Source organism: Cygnus atratus, chromosome 6, assembly GCF_013377495.2.
Source record: "Cygnus atratus isolate AKBS03 ecotype Queensland, Australia chromosome 6, CAtr_DNAZoo_HiC_assembly, whole genome shotgun sequence".
Classification (NCBI taxonomy): domain Eukaryota; kingdom Metazoa; phylum Chordata; class Aves; order Anseriformes; family Anatidae; genus Cygnus; species Cygnus atratus.
The window spans coordinates 8,436,267-8,459,095 of record NC_066367.1 but is presented as its reverse complement, the minus strand read 5'-3'; the positions used below and the strand labels follow the sequence as shown (position 1 = coordinate 8,459,095).

General features: G+C 40.0%; 1 protein-coding gene across 4 annotated transcripts in view; it reads right to left on the bottom strand.

Annotated features, from left to right (window-relative positions):
• Nucleotides 1-22,829, bottom strand: part of SPAG16 (sperm associated antigen 16) — a 382,795-nt gene that overhangs the window by 161,708 nt on the left and 198,258 nt on the right. For all 4 annotated transcript variants that reach the window (XR_004777193.2, XM_035536875.2, XM_035536876.2 and 1 more), the window contains one exon: nucleotides 4,588-4,773. Coding sequence is in view for 3 of the 4 variants with exons in the window: in XM_035536875.2 (XP_035392768.1) it covers nucleotides 4,588-4,773 (186 nt within the window). In the remaining variant the exon portion in view is untranslated. The remainder of the gene's footprint in view (nucleotides 1-4,587; nucleotides 4,774-22,829) is intronic.

Sequence of the window (22,829 nt, the reverse complement as noted above, 5' to 3'; positions counted from 1 at the left end):
CCCCCCAAGGTGTGCTGCAGGACAGTACACGATTACATTTCTCTGTACCCTAATTCTGCCATGTTCTGCACTACCAAAAGGAATCAAAGAAGAACAGAGAACTGGCCCAGTGACTATATAATGGATAAACCAGAGGGGAAAAAGTTGTACATTAATCCTGAATGTTCTGGCTTCGGTGCCCATAATTTCTCAGGCTTAAAACATAAATAACATTTTTTGCGTTTAACATATAGTCTACAGCACATGTTTGCAAAACTAAATAACCGCCTGTGTTTGCATGAGATATATGAAGTTCAGTTGGATTTGCATATCAGAGATCAGGCTGTGAATCTCTGACGATATTTACAGTTGGATAATTGAAATTAATCCAAAATGACTTTGACAGTCTGAATTTATGGTCTGAGAAAACAATCCTGGAACTGTTTGCAGAGCTATTAACATGGCTGACCATATATTTCAATCTAAGCTATGCTGCTGAATAAAATCTACTTACAACTTCTAAGCTTCTTCCTTCCCTCCCTCACTTCCTGTTCAAGTTGCTCACTAAAATCATTAAAAAGATGGTATAACCTTGAAGACGGGAGATATACCAGGGTTTTGCTGTTTTGTTTTCTACTTTTCAAACCATGGCAGGTACATTAGGGTTTTGTTTTGTTGTTTTTTTGTGGATATTATGGCATTTTATTTTTCATTTCCTTTAAAAGCAGCCAATTCTCCCAGCAGAAAGCACTGAGAAGCTTCAACATCACAGCTCAGCCTGCCTCAAGCCCTGCTGTAACATGGAAAATGGTCTCATCTTAGCATGCATTTGTCTCCTCAGAGAAGATGAAAGGTGCTTGCATTTTTGTTTGTTAATGTTTTCTGTTGCTTGGTGTTTTCGTTTCTTTGTTGTTGTTTTTTAAACTCAGCACAGACCTTTAGATAAAGGGCACATAAGTTGTCACGGAGAACACTTAACTAAAGCTACCTCCCATTATCCGCCTGGTAGGAATGTCAGCTGTGGCTAGATATATGACAGACCCTTCCAACCTACACAGAAAAAAAATGCCTGTGAAAAATACCTACTGCAAACAAAATTAATTTGGCAATAGGTTCACCTCCTAGTAAAACAAAACTCGAGCAATTAGCAAGCTCAATTTTCTTAACATTGGTAACCAATTATATAATTTATTAAAACTGTTGGAAACCTTTTCCTATCTCAGGGATGCTACACACCCTGTATTCTTTGGATTCTAATAATGAGTTTGACGATTGTGAAATTTGCACCTTGGGTTTCGGTGTTAAAAGAGGAAAACCCTCCCCACTTTCACGACACCAAGTTTTCAACTACAGAAGACTGCTTTGGAATTCAAAAGTTATGTTTATAGATTTTTAAAAGTATGTTTTTAATATACAAGAGCAGCTTTATGAAATCTGGAAACAAAAGGACAACTACCAAACATTACAGAAATGTAAGTAAATACATGCCACAAATGTAAGTACCTTTAGTAATATCCCTTATAGAGAGGTGACAATTGGTAGCTCTGATACTCGTCTTGCTGCCCCCTGCCTCCATGTGATGCTTTCCAAGAATATTCATTTTGAAAGCAGGCATATATTTAAATATATATATAAGGGAAGAAAGAAAGCTTTCACTTAAAAAGTGTTAATTCCTTCTTAGTAGAAAGAATGAATCACTATATTAAGCAGAGCACCCGCGATCACTGATACTACCCTAACACAAGCATGTTATCTTGGGCTCCGTCCCCTGTTCAGAGACAGCTCGTGGCAGCTGGCAGACGCCTGAGAAGGAGAAGTCTACAGAAGATGAGTAGATAAGCATACATTCTGGGAGGATGAGAAGAAAAAGATTTTCTAAGCATTGAAAACCTTTGTGGTGAGCCTGCTCCACCTTCCTGTTTTGTTGCACGCACTCAGACTGTAAAAAGTGTCCAAATGGGGGTTATATGGTAGCCAGCACAGCTGGCTTCGTGCGTATCGGAGAACTCCAGGCACACAACAGATTTATAGGTGGCACTCTGGGCAACGCCTAGGATTAAGTGTTGCCAAACTCAGCCAATTAGCTTAGCCAAGTAGTACTGCCAAGCCAAAATACATTGCAGCCTCTTTTCTGTAGCACTTCTATATAGAAGCACCAACAAATAAACAAGCCAAACTGAAAATACCAAGTTAATCTGTCAATAACTTTTTTTTCCCCTCTCTCCGCATATTGCCATGTATTCTGTATGGGTTGCTTTTTCACTGGAATTCAGTTAACTTGGGCATAAGGATGGACTGCAGCTGACTGTTCTGCAGAAGCAGGTCTTCAGGCATGATGTCTTAACCCTGAAACCATCATGGTCTTGTCATCAAATCCTTTTTTTTTTTTTTTTTTTTTTACAGAGACTCCTCGAGAGTGCCTCATTTTTCTGCTGTACCCATGTTATATTAGGTGTGTACAGCATCTTTTCTACATACCTTGCAAGTTCATCCAAACAGACTAGCTGAACATAACTTGATTTTTTGGACCTAGTTAATGTAACATAGATGAACACATGGACTCTTACTGTGAGCAGACTGGAAGTCCACCAGCGAGGTGTGCAAGTGAAGCTTTCTATGTGCTTCTGAATATTCCCCTTTTAAGCACTCCTGCTCCCTTTACCCACTGAGTGTTCTGCATGACTTAGGGTCTCACTAATCATATGCTGATAACTAGCCTTTCACATCATGGCTGCGCTCCTCACTCTTAGAATTTTCAAAAGCAAAATGCACATCAGATACACTGAAGGTAGAAATGAGAGTTGTTAATGAGTGTGAGTGGGAGGCATGGGTTGGCGATGAAGATTTGCTTTGATACCTCTGACTACAAAAGCTTCCTTGGTAGAGAAGATATTTTAAAATGTCTAAACAAAACCTCCCTTATGCAAATTCAAACCCATTCTGACATAAAATTAAAGCTATTCTTAGTATTATTTCTTAAAGGTCACGCATATGCCATAAAGGCTGATCAAAGTATTAAAATGCTACAACAGGTTAAGAAAAGAGGCAACGATACAATAGATTTCCAGTGCTTTCATCTCTCAGCAGAACACTGACCATTAATCCCTATTATTGGCAGTGAGGGTGGAAGCATCATCTGTTATCAGAACTGGCTGACAATTTCTGTTATAAAACCTACTTCTAATTGCCTTGAACTTTGTCAAAAGTTAAAACTCCTTTGTCTGTGGTTTTATGAAACCTGAACGTTTGTTTCAAGCTTTTGTTTTAGTTGCTGCTCTCCGCTTAGCCAAAATAATTCATCCACTTTTAAGAATAAGGGGAGTGAAAGGATACACTGCTTATCTCATGTTGAAAACAATGTGTTTTTTTTTTTTTTATATAATTTAATGCTTCCCCATTTCTTGATTTGAAGGCAAGGCTAAGAATCTGATGCTGACAGAGTTTTAATTAGCTCTCAAAAAAAAATCTGTTCATATTTGACCGAACTATAAAATTTTGAAAAAATCTCAACTCATACATGAAGTACTTCACTTACAACCAAAATCCTGCACCAGCTTCACCAAGTGTGCTCCCATATAGGGCTCTGGATCTTGGTTGCAGGGCTCACTGCAATTGCAGCAGACTGGGGCTGATCTAGACAAAATGGGAGAGAGAAGAAAGTGTCCCTTTGCTTTTCCAGTGAGGCTTCTTTCCCTGTTGTGGCCAACAAGCTTGAAGCAGTATTTTGCCTCATTCAAATACAAAGGAAGAAAAAGACAGAGAGGAAATGGCAAACCCGTTAGGACTGGATGATAAAGAACCAGGGAAAATACAAATGAGACTGGAGAATTATCCGCGGACTGATGACATTCAGTTGTTAGAAATCAGACCAAATACAGTGCAAGGGTGTCAGTAATACTATTCCTGAGTTACTCAGGAGTCTAAAAGGAACAGTTCAAAACAAAATCCCATTCCATTCCTTTAAGGCGTACATTATTCAAAATATGTCACCTCAAATATAACTGAATAAAGTTGAAGAACTAATAATTAAGTGGTAAGCAGGAATATACTAGTATTTCCAGAAGCACCTTCATAAAAATACATTTGCCTGAGTAATAAAGAAAATGAAGAGGTATAGCTGATTTATTAATCAGGACTCACACCTTGCCAAAACATATATAATGAATAAAATAAATTTCCACTTGTCTAACCTAAAATTAAAGTGTGTTGTGCTCATAAGCTAGAAATACAAAATAGAAAACCAAATTAAATTTTTGTTGTTACTTACTTAAATTACGTATTGAAGTTTCACAAAGCTGTGACCTTAAAACCAAACAAAACCCTACAATAACAACAACAAAAACAAGCACAGAATCACAGATGCCAAATAAAAGCAAATACTGTTCATGGCACTATTTTAACTCCTTCCCAGCTCTTGAATTTGTAAAGCCTTTATCTAGTAAATGACATCAAAGTTGTTTTTTCTGCACCACCCCCTTTAATCCCTTCACATTCCTAAAGTGAGATCCACAAATTGGTGCTGGACATCTCTCTGAGTGGGCTAAAACACAAAACAGTGGTTATTAAGAAAAGCTATCCATCAGCTAAGTATCTCCAGTAAGTCCATACCTGTTCACGTCCCATATTTTACTGGTGCTGTCCATAGAGGCAGAAGCCACAAAATCACCACAGGAATGCCACGAGCAGTCCCATACAGCTTGGGCATGTCCTTCCAAAGTCAGAATGCATCCACCCTTTGAAAGGTCCCAGATCCGCACTGTTGCATCTCCACTAGAGGTGACCAACTGGGTGCCACTGTTGCAAGGAAAAGTAAAGAGTAGTTTAGAAAAAATAGTTAAATAACAACTGTAGATTTTACATTAAAACACATATGAATAAAAATTTATTTGCAATCATATTTTTACTTAACACTGCTTTCTGATATATCATAGATGAAGCAGTCATGTATTAAATGTGCTATCAAAAGAGAAGAAAAGATATGAAGTAACTATCTTCCATAAGAAAGTAAATATGGGTTCCAGAAACGACTGACTTACTTTTTGTAGCCTATTTATGAGTTTATTGATAAAATAACTTAAGCCCAGGGAACAACTTTCAAAATAGAATAAAATACCTTCACTGAAGTATTTATTTGCCAAATCCACAGCATTTGCTACATATAAATTATTGTTTAAGCATCCTAATTTTCTCTCTTGTGACTCAGTACAGGCACTCTAACGCACTCACTGTCTACTTCATTGGTGCATTACATAAATGGAAAATACAGCATCCAACTCAGATTTCATGGCCAAAACTTCAGGTATTATCTAGTATGGTTCTACTACACGGAAGCATGGACACGGTGGTAGATTAAAGGTCCACGTGGTTCAGCAACTTACATTACACCACAACTAGGAGTGCAGTCTTAATTAATAGAAACCAGTGAGAATAAATAAGCAGAGTGGTATAACACTCTCCCAGCCCCAGGCTGTGGCTCAGGACTTCTTTGAGACAGAAGCTGTATATCTTCATAGTTAACAACCATCCACAGACTGTTTTTGCCACGGCAAGTTAATTCTTGAACATATGCACACCACTGGTACCTACAATCTCTTGTGTCAAGAGTTCCAAAATTTAATTAGGCATTGTGTGACAAATTATTTGAGGGTCATAAATACCTTACTTCATTTCATTTGATGCGTCTAATTCTAATATTGTGATTAAAAGTACACACTGACTACACATCTACCTTCTCCAAGCCAATTGTAATATTACAGGTTACGTATCACAGTATTTCACCCACAAAGCTAAAGACCCCCATTACTTTGCATTCATCTGCGTTGATTTTCATCTGCCGTTTCATCATCAACTGTTCCAACTGGAATTCTTCTCCTGCAATTCTTAACATGCAACCAGCATTTTCACTGCCCTAATTATTCTGATCAGCAATTCTTCCACCTCATTCTCTTCCCCAGTTTCCAAGATCAGCTTAATAACTTCGGTCCCAGCACAGATCCCTGTGGGTCTCAGATAATCATTTCTCCATTCTGAACATGACATTTTATTCCTACCCTTTCACCACTTTTTAAACTCACAAGAGATTTTTCCTTTTTATTCATGACAGTTTTGCTTCTTTGAGAGTTTTTGTTGAATGACCTTAAGAAGAATTTAGTGAAAATCCAAGTGTACCAAATTTATGAGATCTCCCCTGTTCAAATGCTCAGTGAGCCCTTCAGAGAACTCTAATAGATTTCCGAGACAATATTCAAAGCCGTGTCCACACCTCCCAGTGCGCTTCAGTAATACAAATGTATCCAGGATCCTGAAATTTTGCTTCTTAATATCATTTCTACCAGTCTTCCCAGTAGAAAGGTTACGGACTGATCCACACCCATTGATCCCAGAGCCTTTTAAAAACACTGAAAAAAGTTAATGCAGCCTTCCCAAGTTATACCAGTCATGGTGAAGCTTTTCTATTTTAGTTACAAAAACAAGTGAAGGCCAAAAATATACTAACCATGGGTATTCAGACTAATTTCTCTGCTGTTATCTCACCAACATCAGTAAAAAGATCTAGCCTTTAGGATCCAATAAACACTGTTTTTATCGGAATAATGGGAAGTACGTTAGCACAGGTGGTACAAGTCCTTCTTCCAAAGCTCTGGATGTAAAACTGCTTGCTGGTTGATTTGAGCAACACTACTGTAAAACTTAGACTACCTAAATATTTAGTTCACTGTTACTGTTAAAAAAAGAATAAGAGAAAAAAAATGAAAAGAGGGCAGAAGGGAAAGGTTGTCAAAATATAACGTGTCGGCTTTATTCTTCCTTACCTACTTTTCCAATAGATGTTCACCAGATTGTTTCATAAAAGCATCTAAGACAGCTTGAAATATGTGCATCATTTATTTGATAGATCTTAAGGGGAATTTTGCCTTTATGAAATACCACCTAACTAAATTTTTGATCATTTTTTAACACTTATAGTTTAGATTGTTATTTTCTGTGAAAATACCATTATAATCCTCATTAAGGCAGATACGTTCCCCTACCTAAGACAAAGCTTTGCGAGTTTAATCTCTAAAAAATTTGAACGCAGCCCAGTAATAATTCTGAGGCATGTTCACATACACCAAGGCATAAAGGCTTGAAGCCAGAGTGAGGGCTGCAGGAGGAGAACCTGATTTGTCAAGCTGCTAGGAATAAATGTGTTTTTATTAATGAAACACTTGTACTTTTAATAACTCAACCTAGATCTCACTTCTGGAGATGGATGAAATTAGTGAAATGACAAATTACCATACCCTTTATACGTTTATGAAATAAGACCTATTTTAAAACAAATTCAGAAGCAGGTATAAAGTGGGACTGATGAAATCTATAATTGATTCAGAGGGCAGCAGGCACTGCCACTGTTGTGAATCGCAAAAAAAAAGATTTATTGCTTATGCATTTTTTAATATATAATCCCAAAAATGCCACATGAAGAACTGGTTCCTTGGGCTGAATTTTAAGAAGACACCATCCAGGCAGCGATGAAAATCTTTCAGAAAACAGATATGCGATGAAAATCTTTCAGAAAACAGATACGAGCAGGAAGGTAGCACAAATGGATTCAATTTGGCAATCTGTGGCAGGGGAAAGAGTTACAAATGAAGTTTAGCACTCCTCACAGACCAAAGGGGAGAAAAGCAGAGCTCGTGGAGACAAAAGAGCGGTTTGTGGAGGAGAAGTTTTGAGGAACAGACTGATTGTCGTTTTTGCCTGCACTAAAATGCTCAGAAACAGGTATTGTTTCATTACACAGAGCTGCAACTCTTCCTTAATTGCACAATCACTTTATACATGTGATACAAGATTATCTGAAAAAAATAAATCAGGAAAAGTGGATGTTTTTAATGATTAAGTCTGTCGGTTTATAATATCCACACAATCCTCTAATGTTTGACTGATTTTCAAACAAAATGCATACTGATTTTTAATATAAAACCATATGGAAATACAACAGTATATGCTCAGCCTTAATTATCAACAGCTATATACATAATCTCCATTTGAATTTAAAATTGATCACTAACAGAGAAAGCTCCAATTAGTTCTGTGCCATGTGTATATCTTTAATTCAGAAGCTATTAAACACTTTTAATTCTTTGTATTCACCAAACAAATCAAGGAACCAGACAATGTATTAGGAGACAAGAACAACATAAACCTGATCTTCTTCTGTCAACTCAAACATTCAAATTACATAAATAACTTTGACAGCTTCTAGACATTTGGTGCTAGCAATAAACTTAGTTATTCATCTTTACAGAAACTAGCAGTGTATTTGGTTACAAAGCTATGCAGACCCAATCAGTTGGCTTTACATGGTCTCGCTCTGTTTTGAGGGTTTTCTCTTTAGACTGTCTAGCTGACCAAAGCACTAGCGCAGCCAAAATACACCTGCATAGCTTGGAACCAAGTCTTTGTGCAGAATAAACTCTATGGACAATGTTCTAGACAATGGAGCCTGTTACATCTGTAATTCCCACACTGCTTCTAGGGTCAGGTCTTTTTCCCTAATAGCAAATATGGATACAGTTCTACTTTTCCACTGATTTCAGGTACTCCATCAATGCTATATCCTGCCATTCCTGAAATGCTCAGAGAGGAGAGATCCTTGGAAGAGCTCATTCCACGGCCCACAGGAGCAGATGGACCATTAACTTTGCAAACCTTAACGAACCTTCCCTCCCTCATATTCTCAACACACACATTCCCTTTCATTATATATTCCTCCTTCTTCCAGATTCATTGTTCTCACAGCAAGATGCCTCTCCTTCAATGAATTACCTTACCCACTTGCAGACACATCAATAATAAAGGGTTGCTTTCAGCAAGAGCACCCCCTTCGGCATGGCATTACCCTAGGACATTTCAGGTGATGGTTTCCTTCACGGAATGCAGGTGAGATGTTGGCAGTAGCTTCCGGGATGGTGTTGTGCTGCCAAGAGCTGACCAGCACGGCAGCATCAGGGCAGCTGCAGATAGGTCCCCTCATGGGAAGGCCACGGGGCAAAACCAGTTGGGAAAATCTGAAGATTTCCTGACCACGGACCCCATCCTTCAAAAAAACTTACACAGGTTGCCCTTTTGCATAGCCAAAATAATGGATGAAGCCATCGGGTGCCTGAGGGTCTCTCTCTCAGTATCCCAAAACTACCAGAGCAATACCTCTTCATAACCACTGAGCGTTCACCGAGCTTTACTCCGAGCACTGGTGCAGACAGGTTACATTCCCTTTCCCTACAGTTTAGTTGGTAACTAACAGCAATGCAGAGCTCTCTGTCCACCGTACCTCATCTTCAGAGTTAATCTCAGCAATATCAGTTTTAGCAGTTGTCAGCACCAGTCCTGTGAACAAGGCAACAATTTCACTGCTCTATTCTACACGGCACTGAGTGAATGGAGCAACATCTGTGCTGCTAGCATTTGTATGTATTATTTATGCAGTAGTGCGGACATCCCCGGTGTTCTGCAGACATAAAGCAAAATGCAGCGCCTTTCCTGAGACAGTTACAGCCTAAATCAAGAGGAGGGGAGCAAAGCCTTACACACAGTGCTGGCAAATAACAGTTCTCAAAGCAACGCACTAAAACCAACACCACTTGTGTTAAAGTTTTGTATCCTAGTAGAGCTGCAGCAGCTGACAGGAACTTAGCAGTGCAGTATCAGCAACTCAGCAACACATCATAAGCATGTAGTCTAAAATGTTCCAGGATTAACAGCTTTTTACAATGGCAAATGAATACAGTAAAATCAATCCTAAGCAACTGGAAAAATGTTCTCTCATTTACTTTATTCATGCAATTCTTCTAAAGCACAATTCTAAAAGTCACTGGACTATTGGCACTATCAGAGCAGGTAGACCCAAAGCACACCAAAACCCAAGGGCAGAACTGCAAATACTGTTAGAGATCACTAATTTTGGTGACATTATATGCTAAGCTAAAGAGGAAAGATAGTGAAGAAAGAAGGAAGTGTTTAGTGTACAGCTGTGCGACTCTTAATAGAAAAGAGATTTGTTCCATGAAAAACAGAGCTAATGAAGCCTGAATGCCTATGGATGCGTCTTTTGCCTCCTAGCACCATCACCTTAGCTGTTGATTAAATATGTATGTTAGGAATTGCTCCATCCTTCAGACTCTGGTCTCTCAAACTCTGTCAGAGTTAGCCTGCAGGTTAAAAGTTACCGGGGAACACAGGATAGGGGGTAAGGAACCTGTACGGAAGCAGCGCAGGGAGCGCATCCTTGTAAGCTTTGTTTTGCTAGGGAACAAGGCAAAGAACTGCAATGCAGATAGTTGCATTAGGGAAGCACACACCTACCAGTAAGGTCCACCTCAGGTCATGAGAGAGCAGCATTTAAACACACTGTTCCATTTGATACTAGAAACAAGGGAAGGGATGGAAATGCCAAGCCTGAGTTCAGCTCCACAGTCATCATTACTCTTCTTTATTGCCCTGCTTTGCCGTGGTGCATTTCTGTCACAGCCACTAGTTTGCCTCTCACCAGAGAGAGGGCGAAAACTGGCTGAATTTAAAACACATTGGGGTCAACAGGTCATTAAAAAGGTTCCCGTAAGAAAACGCTGAAAGGACAACGGGTGATTTTTTCCACAGCAGGCAGGAGACTTGCCTGGCTCCTTGCTAAAGGCTGGTGTGGACACAACACTCTGCGAGTGCAGAGGAAGACAGCACGGAGTCCTGGAAGAGGAATACATCAAGGGTTACACGGAAACAGCATCTGGCTCAAAACTTCTCTGAAATGAGCAGCAGAGCCCAGGAGGGTACTGAGACAAGCCTTCACAAATGCTTTTCCCGTTCTTACCCATGCCTGGGCATTCTCCAGTACTCGCTGTCGGGAACAGGATGGCAGGGCAGGAGAATTTGGCATGTGCAGCCAAAGTCCTGAGCCTGCATTTGAACAACATTCACAGCAGCAAAGATTTTGCTTCCAAGAGATTTTGTATCCTTGAGATACAGCCTTAAGATGTAGTTCACTTTTATTCTTTTAATCCTGGAGTCACGTTAATTCTTCTAAGGGATATTTTGTATTAAAACCCCTATTTTTTTGATGCCTATGGTTTGTTTTGGCTGTTGCTTTCATTATCCTCATGGACTGTATGTGTCTAAGACATACCTTAATTGTAATATGTTACATCCTTTGGAATAATTTTAAGCCCAATTTTACTCCTTTTTTATTAATAGACATAAAATATCATTTATACAGAAGGTGAATGCTAGAATACTCAGAAGTATAACCATGAAAATGTCTTGTCTTTTCCTCATTTACTACCAAAGCTGAGGGGAAAAAAAAGAATTTAATTTCAAAGATGCAAAATCAATCCTAAACTGATATTCTGTAAACCAATGAAGAAGTTTCCAAGACAGAAAGCAGTGCAGAAATCAGCAGATGCTGGATAGCAAGTAGGTGCATGGCTTTCTGTCTGAGAAAAAATGAGAAAAAAACCTACAACACTTCTGCAAAAGTCTGCAACACAAAGCTACCAGCTGGAAATTGTCAGCAAATTGTCAATGCATAGCATGCCAAGTGCAAACTCAAGGTAATTTTTCATTCCATATTATCTAATTGCTCGATCTTTTGATCATTTGTTTATGCCTATATATTGACCCGAGACAGGACGCTTGTTTTCCCCTGCCATCCTACCTTACCGACAGCTGGGTGTGATATTAAGGAAAAAGAAAGTAAGCATTGTTTTGGTATGACCCCTCTCCTCAGTGCTTCTGGAGGAGAACTGGCATCACAAAAGTAGTATTTATTTATTTATTCTTTAATGTTCACCTGATTTATTAAAACTTCCTTGAGGCTACATTACATTTTCATGGCTACGATGCTGTAAAGATAACATGCTCCTGCTACCAAAAAAGATTCACAGGATGGTATATACGAATTGTCACAGAATTAATTTAAGTTACTTATAAACAAGTCCTCCATATTTTAAAGCATTTTCCCTTTCTGAACTGATTGCTGCTGGTAGAAGCTGGCACATCTAACCATGCGCAGACACAGAAACCATTTTTTTTACCCGGTGCCACCTCCCATTGCTATTACCAGCTTGTTTCTGTCACAGTGCACGATTATTCCTTTAACTCCAGGTTTTGGCCTGCTCAAAATGTAGCCTCAGCATCATGATGATATTTTGTTATGTCCACAAGGTAGCAGATTGTTCCCATTCAGCTTATAATCTACAAAGACCGCAGTCAGGCCTGCTCCATTCAAATCCATTACTTTGCTAAGATGAGCTAGGCACCTCTGCAAAAATACTGAGCATGTGCCATTCACTGCAGGCTAGTCTTTTTAAAGTATAAAAAATGGGTTAGCTGTCTTTCAATGTCATGCAATTAAGAGTGGTTAAATGAGATTTTAAAATAATTTAGGCACCTGGTAGAAGGCAGTTTTTAATACATGCAAAATTGCCTTTTAGGAGGCTTTGGAAGCACATCAGGTAAGGAATAAAAATGGAAAAAGATAAACTGGTTACAATATTTGGAGCTTAGATGCAGCGAAATCCATGTCAGGACAGCAGGCGCCAGACAACACAAGGGTCCCTCCGAGATTTAGAGACCGATGGACACCTTTTTAACCAAGAAAGGCGGTTAACCAATAAATATTGCAAAATGTCTGCGTTTTCCAGAAACACCATCTATTTCTACCATTCCAATGTTTTCCCTCATCAATGTTAATGTTAGCTAAACTCTCCCTACAAAGTATTACATTTTAAAAATAAATAGGTGTGTTTAGCCCACATAAAACTATGCACAGTACCAATCAGTATCCATAATATGCATTAACAGCATGTTTATAGTGTGTCATGCCAAATCTCAACACCCATCCCATCAGGCACATCGTTCTACCTCCACTGGAGCAACTCCAAAACCTCAAATTTTAATAAAGGGCTGTTGAAGTAGGGAAAAGCCTGGTCTGGAAGGAGTTCAGATACAAGAATTCCATGTACGGAGCAGATTTATGACCCGTATTAACAATGATAATCCTGTGTCACAGTTCCCCTCAAAGCCAAAGTTGTGGGTCAGCCATTTCAAATCCATTATCAGCCCCAAATGGTTGTCCGGTGATGTCTAATCTCAATCAATAGGCAGTAATGAGCCACAGCCATTAATCCCATCTGCGTGTTTGCACAAAGCATCATTTTTAAGCTGCGTATTTATATGCACAGAGAGTTCAGAGGGCGCACAGAGACTTCACAGCATGTGAAAAGTTCTGCACTGGGATTTGAACGTTTCCCAGGCACCTGGAAGAATATTTAGCTCACGCTGTGTAACGATCTCTTGATAGCGAAAGCCCAGGAAAATGCATAGGGCAGTGCACTAGGCAAGTGCTTATATTTTGGGCAACTGATGATCTTACTGAGCCATGCCCTGGGGATAGGAACATAACCAAAGGCAGAGGATTACTTAGTGGAGGCAGTGATCAATAACAAATTAAGGACTGAAGGAGAGTCGAAATGCTGAATGTTAACAGAACCCTGGGTAGCTACAAGAGAAAGCAGAACACCAAAATTAATATAATCTTCCATCCTGTAACACAAAGGTTTGATATGAAAAGTGAATTTCCACCTATGAGGCCATGCAGTCTAACACCTGATCACTCGAGGAAGAAAAACAAAAACAAACACAAACAAACAAAGAAAAAAACACCAAAACCTCAAACCCAGCAACACTTAGCGAGCTGATCTCAAGCACACATATACTGTGGCCTTCTTCCTTTCTGTTCCCCATTAATTTTGTACATAAACAAAGAATACAATTACAACAAGCTGAGAACAGGGTTTCCCATCCATGTCCTTCAAAGGTCAAGGAAGTCCTGATGCTTATTTCACAGTTGGTCAACACCTCCTGCTACCTGTGCCACTGTAACTGAAATTACCCAAATTACTGCAGTGAAGCAGGTTAAGAGGAGATGCATACATACAACAAATAAATGACAGCCATACAACTCATGTCTGCCATTTGTACTCGAGACAGATTTCTTTACTTCAGCCATTAAAGCTTGTTGCATGCTAATGAAGATTCTGAATTAATTCGAAATTGAAAACAGTAATGTACGTTTCAAGCCTTGCAATGAGATTCATGCCAGGAAATTCAAAATCTCCACAGATCAATCTCTGAACATAATGCCCAAGGGTTAGGGCATAAGTTCTGAAGGGTTTACTAAGAAAACATATTAAATACTAAAGAAATACATTAGGAAATGTTGCATGTATACAGTGAAATGAAACCAGATCCACGACTAATAGAACATATTGAAATCCTTGCATGGGTTAATCTTCTAAATTTGCGGTAAAATAGCTGATATAAAATTATTACATGTGCTGCTGGTAAAGCAGCACCAACCAGAAAGCACTTATAATTCTAAACTGCACTGAAGTGGTCAGATTATTTCTGGCAAGAGGAAATAAATGAAGGAAACTGACACTACTGCAAGGGAAGATCCTGACTTCAGGCACGCCAATCCCATAATCAAGCTTTTCCTCCGTAACACACAAAACGTTATTTTTGTCCCCAGAGAGATCACCGTGACTAGGAGATTTCATGTTACACTCGTGTTAGGAGGACAGCAATCCTGGGGAAGAAGTGGAACTGAAGCTTCCCGTAGCAGAGCTCTCCAGGTGGGTGCAGGGAGGAGCTGAGCAGCGGGGCTGGGCTGGCACCAGGGCTCTGGAATCAAACAAGGGAAGGCTCTGGATCCTGCCCATCCCCACAGCCGACCACAGCATGGGTCCTTGCCCTAATCATCACCTCCCAATGTCCTTGACAAAAATACCAACGTAGGTGAAACCCAAGCTTCCTATCTTAAAAGGGATGTTTCAGTACAATTCATGGTGTTTTTTTAAATGCATTCCAAGTATTTTGGGTTTATTTCCAACCCGAGTATCTTACAGGCTGCCTCACAATTGAGACACCATTCTCCAGTCAACCCTACCAGTAATGTTTGTTATTTTAACAGCTACATGTTAGAAATGCACATTTTAACAACATAATGAACATGTATATCTCCTTACCTACTCCACTAGAAACCCTCACAGCAGACTTTAGGGACAAAACAATTGCCTTTATTGCACAGAAGAAAACAATAATGAACCAGGAATGTTAAAGGCAGCGAGATTATAATTGCACACAAAGAAACATAACAGAAAAGATTCTATTAAGAGAGATGTTTTGATGTCTATAGCTACTCTGAATGAGCTAGAGTAAGGCGTTCAGCCGAAACAGGCTTGGGCCAACAGTACTGCCACCAACCCGAGCAGGAAGCAGCAAGCTTTCTGTAACATTAACTCCCCACTCCCAAGTAGGAATAAATACCAATGAAGCTAGAAGAAACCCTACACTGCCCCAAAACCTGAATGCTTTGCAGTGAAAAGCAGCTTTTGCTCACAACCAAAGCAAATGACTTGAACATCTGCAAACTGCGTTACTTCTGGTGACTTCGGGGCAGCAGCTCTATTAGGAACAGCAGAAACTGGGAATCAGGGTAACACAAAAACAAACCCTGGAATTCCACGAGGAGACAGCAAATTTCTACAAACATTCATCCAGCACATTCACAGCTTCACCAAAGCTGAACTAATAGGTTTAGAAGTATACCATTTGAGTGGCGCTCTGTCAAAGAGATTTCAATTGCATCTTTCTCCTCCTTCTTTCTATCAAAGAATTTATCCTAGGTTTTTTTCCTTCAAGAAAATTCTGTACAGTTTCTACACCAGATCTATTTACCTACACAGCTGATCCAAAAGTTCTCCTAATTTCTAAAAGTCTAAACATTCGAACATTCATATCAAAATATTACTGATTTCAATAACTAAAGCCTTTTTTTTTTTTTTTTTTTTTTTGTAAAGAGAGTGATTAAACTTGACACCTCTTTTGGGACACCACCAAAGATGATCACAATGCCTTTTCAACCAATAGCACTGGTTTGATGAGCCCAATACCATGCCTGTTTGCAGGTCTAAAATTCACGTAATAATGGAATGGAGCATGCAAGACAGTCATTTAATAATAATGAGATCATTTCTATGGAAGCAAGGCTTTTGGTACATTTGAAAACTTTATCTTATAGACAAGCATAAAATCTAAATGACATTATAAAGATATGACAGCTAAATAATAACTTAAATAATGCCATAAGGATCAGCTATCTTTTTATACCCATTAGGAGCTTAAATGTATCCGAGGCCATGCACTACAGGTATGAAGATTTATGTCCTTATGAAGGAGGCTTTAAAGAGGTGCTTCACATTTGTGATGGAGGGACAACAAACTCATGAGTAAAAAAAATTGCATTCATTCATCTGGGAAAAAAAAATAAAGATAGCAAATGCACAGGGTAGAGATCAGAGAAAAGAAACCATAAAAGCCCTGTAAGAAGTCCCTTAGAAATTCTGAGTTGAAATTAAACTTTGATTTGCCCCAAATCAAACCCACTACTACCACCCTAAAACAGTTTTCAAAGCAAAACTAGTGACAGCACAGTGCTCCTTCAGCACCCCCTCTCACTCTATCATGGAAAACTCTCTGAAAAATTGTGGCCAAGGAGGGAGACGGTGCCACTGATGTGTGGGCATTTCTCAAGGTGTTTGTAAGGCTGGGTGACACCCTTCGGAAGCAGATGGCCTCAAATTCTTTTCTTCATCCTCTTACAGAGGCTTCAGGTGTCTTTTCTACTGGTGCCCCCTGCTTTCACTCAGATAGCCCTAACTCTGGGGAGCTCAGGAAAAACACATCATCTGGTAGCTTGCTTGGAAGCAGGTGTATGCTCATACAAACATCCTGTGAGACGGGATTTACACTTCAGAACCACATTCCCTTCTCCCTCCCCTATAAAACAGGGAAACGAAGTTATGTCTCACTACACACAAAAAAGAAAACTAACGTACAGGAGACAAAGCATACAAACAGATGAACAAACCAGCTATGCATTTACAACTACAACTCTTAAGCAATACAAAAGAAAAAAAAAGATGCAAAAAAATCAATGTAAACATCCTCTCAGAATCTTCTAAAATATAAAAGACTTGACTTCATTTCGGCTGCCATAAAGCCTTAAAAGCTACTGCAAACCCTTCACACCAGCACCACCACACTCCACACACATTTTAAGTGGCTCCCATTGTACCAGAGCCCTTTTTAAAAATCTGAGCCACACGTGCAAACCAGCAGAAAATGCCTAATGAGGCAATCAACAAAACAGTCGTGATAAAAAATCCTTGCTCTTAAGAATAAGATGTCAAAGTTTACCTTAAATATTAGGAAGGTTTCCTACTCTTTCTTAGTTTTACACAAAGATTTCCAGAGGTTTCCGACCACTGGCTTTTGCATTTTAGTATGTAAAACCACCTGTGAAAATAACTACAGAGTGGTTCCATCAAAGGGCAGCATTTTATTACAATGTAATTTCTTCCTGTAATTATTTGAAATACGCATTTGAATTGCTCAATAGGAGGACTGCTTCTTCTGTCAGCTACTTTCCTCTCTTTTCTCTCTTAAACTGTCATCAGCATTTCTCTCTCCTGCTGTTTGCGGAATTATTGTAATGGAGAAATTATTAGTGAATCATTAACTTTGAGTGGTCAATATTTCCACCAACCAAGAAATGGAAGCCAAAGGTAGTTTTCCAATAAAGCGTGGTCATTCTGGGTGAAAAGCGAAGCCTATTCAGTAACCACACTATGGAGCTGCAGACTGTTTGCTTTTTAAAATCAATGTAATGACGGACTCTTAAAGTTCCTGATAGAAAAGAAAGAAGCTGCATTTTGTCCTGCCAAGTATTTTCAATCCAGAACAGTTTTTAAAGGACAGTTCTGGTAAGGGAAGGATTTCTTTAAAAAGGAAAAAGTAGTGACAAGTCCAATCAAATTTCTACAACTAAAGCAGCTGTCCCTCAACATCAAAATGCATGCAACAGAATTTTTTTTTTTGTCTTCCTATTGGAATAGGAAAGTGTACTGCTTCAAAGCAGATGCAACAACCTTTGCAGAACACGACCAGTCTAATGATCGATGTTTTGAACATCAAACAACACAGGTGGCCCACGGTCTGTCGGCACAACCACTGCAAAGACAGAAATCAGGCAGTAAGGTGTAAAAAGAGACACAGGATGATTTGACAACAAGGAAAACCTCCAGAAGTTTGGATATCTGCTTGCTACTCTGGGCTGCACAAGAAAACACTCCTCAGCATGGCAGGAGTAACAGAAAAGAAGGCAAATTCTGCACAATAAAAAAGCATCTAAATGCACAGCAAAGTTACGATTACGCCATCCCGTATTTTCCAAAGGCACACTGCACAACTGAGCTCTCCAAAGGAATATAAAATGATACACACATTGCTTTTTCTTAAAATAGATACTCATCAACAGTCAACACATCGCCTTGAAATGATATAAAACTTGTTACAGATACACGTCCCAGAAAGGCGCAGGGAATAACCAACAGTTACACGTGCCAGAACAGATTAGTATGGGTAGAAACATTTGGCTTATGGAAGTGGGTGGAAGGGGAAAAATTTTAATCACATCCATTACCTGGTTATTGATTTTTTTTTGCCAGGCTGATCCTGTAGAATACTTATAAAGCCTTTGACATTGGGATGTTTGGCCAAAGATATTCGATTAGTCTAAGCAGAAGCTGAGCTTCTCTCATATTTCATTTATATGTGATTTATTCCTTTGTCCAGCAGAGGCTTTTTATTGATAAAAATAATGAGATTGAGAATCCCAAAGGAAATGAACGCCCACCCACTCAAACATGTTTGTAAAGTAAAAGTAGTAGGCTTTGCTGCCCTGAGAGAGAACTGCGTTACCTGGAGAATGTTTCCTCGTCTAAGAAGTCTGAAGCTTGCCAAAAAGATTTCAAAATAAATAAAACTAGTTTTGACATTAAACTGTTATTACATTTGAAAACACCACACCCATAGTACGTACGCTGTGGAAGCAACTAAAATAGTTCTGCAGCAGGCTGTTCTTTGTGGAATAAATGAATGCAACTTCCCATATTAGTTTAGTTTGATAAAACATTGTAAGAAATGTCTAGTCTGCTAACTGTGTGTTACATGGAGCCAGCTAGATGACTGAAAATTAATCCTGCCACTCAAAAGAAGTTTCCAACCATTGTCAAATTTAATATGTAATCTAGTAACTGAAGGCTTTGTTGAACTCTGTGAATCAAAGATTCTCTAAGAAATTAAATCATTATGCCTTTACAATACTAATGAGCTTCAGAAATCCTAAGTAAAATGTGCCAGCCTATCTTGCATTTCCTTTAATAGCTATCAATAGCAATGAAAGGATAAATAAAAAACATCTGTTTCTGTAGTGAACCCTGAATTAGGTTTTAAAGTGTCTATTTCAAGGCACAAATCAGAATAATTCTATTTCACCAATAGCCAACAGAGACCTTTGTGATTAACCTGAGTCTTACAACTCTTATGTTAATGTTTCAAGCAGAGTTAGTGGATTTTAAGTCTCAGCCTTGTTCAGTGCAGAATGTGGTGCTCAACATTTATGGCTGAAAAACTAGCAGAAAAAGTTTTCCGAAGATCACCGTTGCTGGAGCACTAATTAAGAGCAATCTCTGACATCCTGTCAATGAGAGGACCATAAGCCTGGTTGACTCTAGCCGGACAGAAAGGATGCGCGCTGACATTTTTCCTCCTCCTCTCTGAGGTTGAACAGGAGCTCACCTGACCACTCCGGACCCTCGTTTGAACACAGAGCTTCTCTTACCAGGGACCCTCTGAAGCCTCTGGGGCTGTCAGGTCCCTTCTCTCCTCCAGGTATCCACGAGCCACAGGAGATGAATACTGTTACCTACATGGCTAGTTTTGCATTGTTTCGCTCCTTACTGAAAGATGCCATTAATGGTACTCCATAATTTCAAAGGTGATCGATCAGGAAACCATCTCAGCCTCTCTGCAGGGTTTCTGTGTGCAGGAGCCCCGTTGTGCAGATGCATCCAGCAGCACCCCGACCTGCAGAGGCAGCCCTGGGCTGCGTGGCATGTGCTGCAGGCCTGCCTGGAGTAGCAGGCATGGTGCTGCCATAGCCAGCAACTGCTGACCCAGCCTGGGCAGCGGCCTGAAGGGCTCCAAACACAGCACTGAAGTCGCTGACCCCAAATGTTGCCGTTAGCTCCCTGTTGGTAGATTTTCTGAAGCTCCAAAAGGTTTAGGTGAAGGTCTGTGTAGATTAGAAAGAGCTTCCAGTAGCAAGGTCAAATCACAAAACCCAGCATTCAGTTACAGCGTACATATAGACAAAGGCTTCTGCATGTAAGGAACATGCATTAGCTTGTAACAGTACCTTGTAGATCCCTTTAGCAGCACCTGTTGCACCTAGAGGTCTCCCTGCTTTCACCAAATAACTACAGAACCAATAAAGTCAGTACTTTTAACAAAAGGGATTAATAGATAATATCCTTTTATTCTCACAGACATTAGAATAAATCTAAGACTAGCCTTCGGAATTACTAAAAGATGAGGAGGAACTGAGGAGCCCTCCTCCCCAGTTCACTCTGCAGGCAGCCCAGAGCTGTAGAGGTGGGGGGAAAAATAGAGTGCTCCCTAATTGTAATTCACCTTGGTTATCAAAGCACTACAGCTCTCCAGCAACGTTAAGCGTGACCACTGTGAAGTTCTGCCAAGCTGTTGAGCCTTATTTTTGCTCAACATCTCCCCCCTTTCTCCAAGCACAAGCCCAGTGGGGCTCAGTGAGCAATGAGCGGTGTCAGACTCTGCCTGTTACCTCTGAACAACTGGTCCAGGCTATCCCAAAATCCTGCCCACCCCTCCTTCCTGTGAACAGCTTCCCTGCTGAATTCTGCCTCCCTGTGACAGAAATTCACTGTATTGCACAGACTTGAAGGTTTGCATGAAAAGGGCTACAAACATTTTAGGTTAGTTGACCTGATAAATACTTATATTAAGGACACTAATACTGGCATGTGTGCTGAGCACAGGATTGTAGTGTTCGCTGGAACTTTACAGGACATGAACAAATAGCTCTGCTATTCTTTAGCCATCCAGGAAGGTTACTAATGAAGATGGATAAATCCAGCACATGCCCTGAAATACCTCAGTGCAAGTAGACTCTGGTTCTTAAAGATGCAGTGTGAACATCCTCAGCTTATTTTGGAAACTCTCAGAAGATGCAGATTTTGTCTATTATTCCATTCATTCAGGCCACCTCTTATCCACAGGCAGACTGCACAGCTCTTCTCCAGCTACCCAGATTTCTGACATGAAGCTTGCATGGACAGCAGTCACTCAGGCTCCCTCACGCCTTCATACATATAAAAGCTAAGCTGGAAAACATTCCTAAATTTTTCAGCAGTGACAGGCTCTTGCAACAGCTAGTTTATCTGCAGCCAGACTGGAGTAAAAAGGAGTGTTTGTGTTTGAAGTCTGACCAGTTGTCACCTGAGCTTCAAAAAGGATGCGCTGTTCTCCTCCCTCCATCCAGCTGCTGCACTCCGTAGATGATGGGACCTGTTTGAAGTTTGGCTTTTATTTAAAAAGCTCAAGGCAAAATTCTGCTCTCAGATCTGCAGAGAGCATCACAGCTGAGGTGTTCTGCTCTCCTCACATGCACAGAGCTAGTTTGTTCCCCTTCATCTAGCGTCCTGGGAGCCGCTGCCATGCGAGGAGAACTCGTGGGAGACCGAAGAGCAGGGGGGCACACTGTAAAAAATGATCCAGCACAGAGATCCCACAAGACTCAGGAGCTTCGGTACATCGTGGACTCTCATCTACCCACTGTGCTCATACGTGAAGGAAAAAACGGTTTTTAAGGAAAAATTGGCATGGAATGATGTTTCCCAGTAAGTGCCTGGGAAGCACTTTGTCAGTGAGGGGCAAAGTAAGACTCATCCAACCTCTCCAACCCAACAACCTTCCAGAAACTCAGTGGCTTCTGCCCCTAAGACTTTGTGTCATCATTGCACTAGAGGACGTTGTTGTACATCAATACTGGGAAGGATTCAAATGCAAATCCTCATCGCTGCTGCCTATTAATCTGTGGGTAAGGGGCAGAGCCTAAAAGAAACCTTTCCTATCATATTGCACACAGCTAAGTTCCTGCTACCGATCCACGATCTCTCACTGCTCTTGAAGAATCTAAGGATGTATGAACCTAACAGCACCCAAAGCTTGGAAGATGACAGACCTTCGCATCTACCAGACTTCAGCTTGACCCTTATTTACAGTGCTGCCAGAAACATAACCATGAGAAGACCCTTGCTTGAGTAAAAAGGCAAATATGGACTTGCTTGAGTAAAAATGGACTTTTAAGTCCCTTGTATGTTCAGAAGCACCAGTTAAATTCACATCATAGGTCAAGATCTGTTTCTCCTCAAGTTATTAGCACACGCCATCTCAGTAAGTGAATTATTCTTGATGTTTTCCAAAGATGGTCTGAAAATGGACCTAATTGTGTGTGTGTGCCTGCACACAGAATATTTCTCAGACCAAACATGGAGATCGCTCTAAACCTGATTTTATAAACAGAGAAAATAAAAGAGGTGAAATGAGCTAACAGAGGGCATCAAGGAAAGAATGTAGAAGTGCAGGAGTTTAATCCAGATTTCTGGATCACAATTTAATAGCCCAGCCACAAAAATTTATTTTTTTTTCAACTTTTGAACATCCTTTTAAATCAGAAATAAAACTAGAGGCTATCTATATTTGATTGTGGAAAACGTCTGTGAAAACTTTCCATTTCTATTTCATTATTTTCACTTCTGGAATACCTGATGTATGGGGGGGGGGGGCGGGGAGGGTGTAGAAGAAATTATGAT